Source organism: Channa argus, chromosome 14 (genome assembly GCF_033026475.1).
Source record: "Channa argus isolate prfri chromosome 14, Channa argus male v1.0, whole genome shotgun sequence".
Taxonomy (NCBI): Eukaryota; Metazoa; Chordata; class Actinopteri; order Anabantiformes; family Channidae; genus Channa; species Channa argus.
The window spans coordinates 23242939-23249608 of NC_090210.1; the positions used below are offsets into that span (position 1 = coordinate 23242939).

At 39.3% G+C, this 6670-nt stretch overlaps 1 protein-coding gene across 6 annotated transcripts in view; it reads left to right on the top strand.

The window, feature by feature from the left end:
* Positions 1-4663, top strand: part of LOC137098705 (nuclear receptor coactivator 2-like) — a 57832-nt gene extending 53169 nt beyond the window's left edge. For all 6 annotated transcript variants that reach the window (XM_067475223.1, XM_067475224.1, XM_067475226.1 and 3 more), the window contains one exon: positions 489-4663. In XM_067475223.1, coding sequence (XP_067331324.1) covers positions 489-500 — 12 coding nt within the window. In that variant the 3' untranslated portion in view covers positions 501-4663. The remainder of the gene's footprint in view (positions 1-488) is intronic.
* The last annotated feature ends 2007 nt before the right edge of the window (positions 4664-6670 follow it).

The window sequence follows — 6670 nt, forward strand, 5'->3', positions numbered from 1 at the left end:
TAAAAGACTAAAGTAATAGTTGGTTATTTCTACCATTAACCAGCAATTGCTGTCATTAACAGTAATTTAAAAATGACATATTTTGGGGCTTATTTTTGTAATTATTCCCGAGTTTTTATTTAATAATTGGATCCTAATTGCAACCGGTATCAGATAGAAGACAAAGTTTTAGATACAGAACATAATTAAAGTCAAAGAGAGCAAACACTTCACGCTATGATAATATTAGAGAGGGAACTTAACACCTGACCAGCTTCTTAATGATAATTTTAGGATTTATTGTTTAATACACTTTATAAAAAGGAAAGATTGACAGAAATATCACGTTAATCCATGCATGTTGTAAATAATTCTACAGGAATAAATTTACAAGATGTTACTTGGTGCTGTTGCTGGGTTTCACTAATGTTTTGTCTGCATTTGCTTAAAGTGCATTTCATTTACGATTGGTTATGTTCTCTTTGTTCCTTGTTTTTTTTTTTTTTCAGAATTTTTGCTGACGCCAGCTGAAAACTGAAAACACTGATGCCTCCTCAGCTCAGCTCACAGAGATGCAGTAGCTGATGATATGTGATGGAAACGCTTCTCCCCGCGTTCACACCGGTCATCTCAGAGGCACCGACCAGAGGCTGCGGAGCTGCACTCACTTCAGCGCGGCTCTGCTCACAGAGGCTTTAACACTTTATGCAAAAAGTCAGAATTCGTTGGGAAACTGTCATCTGAACCATCCTGACAGCAAACACGAAACAGCAGGAGACAGAAAACCCAAAGGAAATGTGCCTCGGCTACCTACTTCATGGGACGTCTTTTATTTTAGATGCTTACTGTAGCGCAATGAAAACACAAACAATCCAATCACACTTCAAAAATAACTTCATCATCCACCATGTTATGTTGCAAAGTGCCTGCTAAATTCAGCATAATCTACCAACTCACAGTTGAGTTACTCAACATAATCAGGCTCAAGACAGATCAGCCACAATATAAAAACCACTGAAAGACCAAGTGAATAACATAATCTGAATAATCTGTCAGTGGTGAAGTGGTACAAAGAAAGGACAGCGGACGAACCAGCAAACATTTAAATGTTTTGAAAAAAAATTCTGTGAGCAAGCTAGATAAAGGTTATTTCAATTTATTCGGGTATAATCATTGACGTAAGTGGTTTTAGTGGTTATTGCACCATCAGCAAAAAAAAGACTAGAAAACAGGTTAATTAATTATTACATATTAATTAATTGCATATTTTAACAGTACACTCAAACCACCTCAGCTGGCTTATATGCACACACTGCATTTCATCAAGTGGTGCTGTTAGCACTAAAGCAGCTTTAGACCGGTTACAACACAAACCAGTGTAGTGTCATTTTCTGTCACTTGCCATTGTTGCAGTACATCCACGCGTGTGTCGTAGTGCAGGCTGCTCACACCTGCAGTGTTTGCTGTTAGTATGTGCTCCGGTCAGATGAGTGTGTTCCCATAGTGTCTGTCTCTGACAGTCTCTGAAGCACTGTGATGGATTTAATGTGTGTGTGTGTGTGTGTGTGTGCGTGTGTGTGTGTAAAAGCGAAAAACAAACTGGAGAAATTAATGGTTGACAAGCATAAATCAAAGCTCTAGATTTTGTCTTTCATGGTTCGGATTTAGAGCCTGACTGAAAACGTCCAGTGAGAACGTTGATGTAAACTATTTTACAGGTATTTATAGTTTTAGAGATTCTGTGCATGACACAAAATCAAAGTCTTTCAGAAAATCTCAAAGGTACATTTTGATGTCAATATTGAAATTAATATATTTTAACTGCTGTAGTTACAAAGACGCTGTATGCATATTTAACGATTTCTCAGTCAAGGTGAATGTGTATAGACTGTATGTACTGTACATTCTTTTCAATAAGTGGTATTGCAAAGCAGAAATTTTGGCCTTTAAGCCCAACAAACATTTCTCAGAGAGAGGAAAAGTTTTATTGGCTCCATTAAATGTCAGTGGGTGAAGCTGAAGAACATCAGGACAACATGAAGGTACAGCTGTCAAGATGTAATCAGGATGTTTAAAAAACCGTGCGCTGGGTTTCAATGAGAAGGTTTCGCTAACGTCTACGAGTTTCTTGGTGCTTTTTAGTTCGTAATGAGCTAGTTACTAATGTAGATCATCGTCACCCTTAGCTTTTGCTTTTCAGTCATTCCAGCAGCAGAGGATATGACGATTTTGGTTCACAATGAAATATCTTGACAGCTACTGGATGGACACATTTGACAAAGCTATGCCCCCATTTTTTATTTTTTTGTCAGATTTTTTATTAATCCAGTATTTTAGATTATGTCCAAATACCTTTCGTGTCAGCCTCAGTTCGACATTCCTTCTGTTAAATCAAATAGATTTTTATTTTTACTTTTCATGTCTAACCTACCAGCGTAAAAAAGCCAGGACAGCAAACCTCAAGTCAAATGTCTTGCCAACGTGAAACCACGCTCGTCATTTCCTTTAGTGGTGACGACAAACATCAGCATGTTAAGATTATTGTGAGCGTGGCAGGATGTCTGAAGTCTGAACCTGTTTGTTTGCTCTGCCCACTGAGATTTAACCAGCCTCTAAAGCAGCTTCCCACCCTCAAAACCGTGTGTGTAAAACTGATATTCTATTTGAAATGAATAATTTAAGGCTTGGGATGCACTGGCCCGCAGCGTTGGAATTTTGCTGAGGTTTTCTGTCATGCTGAAGGACGTTTCGACTGTGTTGCTGCTGTGATGAAGCCAGTGTCTACGTAGTCTGTGCTGGGGATGAATATTGAACATTGAGTTGTGAAGCTGTGAATGGTAGAGGCTGGTTAAAGGGATAATTTATTTAACAAAGAAGAGCAGGTGACCCATGATGTTTAGCATTCTCTGTTTTAATGGTAATTTCCCATCGGTGCTGAACAGAACTGACTCTGGCAACGAGATGGTCCTGTCTGTCAAACATACTGTCACGAACCTGAGATTACTTTTCGCTGCACAAGAAAATGAATGTGAAATGCAAACTGACTGCAAAATGAAACACTGATCATTCTATTTTTTTTTTTTTGTTTGTTTGTTTGTTTTGCTCGACTTTCTGTGCAGTGTATTATAATCCACCGTACTAGCGTGTTGTAAAACCCCAAAGCTTTTTGGAGACGACCTCCAAGAGAAAACACAAGCCAGGAAAATGTTCTGAATGTCAAACTCCGTGCAAAGGTTTAGGGCAATCAAGAGCTGAACTAATGTGTCTGGTGAAGGTGGTGTTTTCTCTTGCTTTTGACTGATACTATATATATATGTATAATATATAGAGAGAAGATTTTTCTTGATTCATAGATAAAGATTTTATCAAGTGCAAAACCCTGTAATTCATGTGAGAACCTTAAAATGCTGACGACATGGCATTAATGCCTTAGATGTGTGGTTACTTGTCTGGTGTATAATTGTGAGGTTTACAGATGTTTTCTGCGTCACGTTCTGCTGAGCGAGTGTTTGACTACTTCATGTCGGTGTAACAATAGTAATGAACAACCAGGAATTCTGCATTTTCCTTCCAAACGTGACACTGTACAGTACATCTCGTTAACCTACGTATGAAGTCATGCAAATAACAGTAACACCGACCATGTTAGCGTTTAGTAATCAACGTGCACAGTGTTGGTGCACATTGTAAGTGCATAGTGCAAGTCACTAACGGCAGTTTTGGTTTTATAAAGGGGCATTAAGTAGTTCTTGTACCTTTTCTGACCTGTAGGGACTGCAGCAATCACTGCATCTGTAGCTGGCATCAATATTTTAAGTTCTAGTTGCCTGTAAATAACAATATAGTCAAAAAATGCAAGTAGTGAGAACCGTTCTGCTACTAAATTGAACAGATTTTTCTTTTTCTTTTTCTTTTTTTTACAGTTATTCAACAGTTTTTGTTACATATTTGAGCTATTTTTGTTCAATTATCCCCGATTAAATTAAAAGAAACCAAAACACAACTTACACTGATTGAGTGCATGTGAAAATCTGATCCTTTTTTTTTTTTTTTGGAATAGAGAAGTCAAATTTAACCAACAGTTGAATACACACTGATCTCTTCCTTTCTCACCCAGCACTGTTAGCATGGTGCTGGTTTCTTAATTCTGTCATTGGTTGGTGCTATGCTCAGATCCTATTTTACACCTGTTCGTCAAAAATGAAAACTACCAGCACTTTTTAAGTGGTAGAAAACATCCTTACTGCCCCCTTTTATTGTTTCTTTTTAAGAATATTTTCCAACCTTAAACACACGAGGCTGAGGCCTGAGCTTCTTTGTGGTCTGTTGTCAGTCGTAATGTATGTTTAAAAAAAAAAAATAGAAATTGTGAAATTCATTGTGTCTAACAGTACAGTGGTAAATCAGAGCAATATGTTGAAGCAGAGGGAGAGTGTAGGTGTTTAAAACTCATTGTTTGCAGTTAAAAGAGATTTTCTAAATCATTATCCTCAGTGCTGTGATGTTCATATGAAATATCTCAGTCTCGTACATACAGTTCTTTCAGAGTAAGAGTTTTTTTTATTATGCAAGAGTCCAGACGTTCACACCACTTTAGGCAAGCTTTCAACTCTAATGTTGCTTTTGCCAATGCTGCTCATTAATTTATGATTCATGCCACTGTAAATAAATTATTTTTATTGAGCAGGGCTGCTTCTGTCTTTTTATGTTATCAGCTGGGGTCCAAAGGACCTCTTGTTGAGTTTTACGTTCCTCTGCAACACGACAACACCGTCCCGACCTCACACTGACATCACGCTGTGTCTATTAAACGAATTAAAAAAAAAACAAAACACTAATCTGCTAAAAATACAGTTAATCGTGACTGTGGTGTGCGTCTGTGTGCAATGCTGTCGTTTTAGCAACAGGGGGCGGCATTTTCCAAAAATGTAAAGTCAGCTCCCTATGCGTTTATATATTTAATTATTTGTAACCGTCTGACATGGCACAAGTGTAAATCTTATGGCCTTTTTCTGTAGGTGGTTTAGTCGCCTGAATGAGTTAAAGAGTATCCGTTTGAAATAACATAACGCACTTTCAGTTAATATAGTAGAGTAATTAAGATTATATCAGTGCAAGCATTTGTATCTGCCTCTATAAAATGTCCTCTAATACTGTGTATGTCCTCCCTTTGCCCCTTATAACCTCCTCCAACCAGTTTGGGCACCGTCATAGCGGCGTTTGTATCCTTTCAGGTGTAATTTTAGCCCAGTCTTCATGGCCTAATTGTTCCAAGTCTACCAGATTGCTTGAGGTGCACTGTCTGATGCGGACATGCTTAATGCTTAGTACATTTTGTTAGTGCTTTATTGATGCACTTTATATTCACATCCAATCTGCTGCACGTTGGCTTTCAGCCGCTGACGGTAGTTGATGAACGGATGAAAAGACGAAACCGTTGGACCATGGGATGCAGCCGAGTCGTGTGGCATTGAAGCAGTACCATGAGGAAAAGCAGAACATGTCTCTAGCCAGCAGGTTTTGACAACACATGCAACAAGCTGCAACATCACGAAAGCCTTGCTGAGACCAGATTTAGGACTCGATGTCCTCTACATGGCCCCTCAAATCTAATCGCAGAGAAATGCCGGCGAAAATAGGAACAAGGCTCAAATAAACCGTTTTGTCTTGAAAACAGCATTATGAAACCTCATAACTATTGGCTGGTTTAAAAGTGTGAATTGCTGCATGGTCCCTGAGATAACGCTTGGAGCCCGCAAACATATGCTCAAGGTCATGAAAGGTCATCCGTGTTTAGTGGTGGCTTAAAGGATTAAAATAATACTGTAATAAATTTCAGAATTACATAAACACATATTGGAACTGGCCTCACATAAGTCATAGTTTAACGGAGGGAATACAGATTTTAAATTTACTGGGAAATAAAGAGATGTTTTATCAGACTATAGAAATAAATTGGGAAATAGTGTTGACTCAGCATATGGTCCATTGTTGGTGCAAGTATGAATTTAATCTAATAATCTAATCTCTTTTTACTCTTTAACCTGTTGAAACACTCGTTTGTTACTGTATCATAGCATAGTGCGTGAATGAGCGTGCGTTTTTTTTTTCGTGACCTCGGTCTCTGCTGCAGTTGGTTAGAAGCTATTTCCGGCGTGCGTCATCTGGACCCTCATTGATGGACCCGACTGTCAATCAGCGAAATATACACGCACCAATCGGCTTCGTCGCTCTGACGTGACACTCTAAGCCCGCCCCTCTCAAGAGCCAAAGGAAGTGAAGACCTCTTACTCTGAATTTTATTTCCATAGCAGAAAAAAAATGTCTTAATTCGTTGCATTGACTTTTGCTGATTGACATGAGAATCAACACGCATCGGGAGCGGAGTTGTAGAGGAGGTGTAATGGAGCTGGAATCCGACTCCAGGGTTCCAGTTCGAATTTCCACTTAAAAAATCAGAACTTGCATCTTCAAGGGAACAAATCCTCGAGCCTTTGATTCAGGTGACTTGTCAGTAGGACATTGGGGTGCGGGCACTGCTGGCCACCTCTGACGCCCCCCCCCGCTCTGACGACCCCCCCCCCCCCCCCCCCCTCCCCCCCGCTGATGATTGCTTGTTCAGGTTTTGGCTTTGGAACGAAACCTGCAGTGAGTCATCATTATAAATTCAGGATCTTGGGAATGGGGTGTC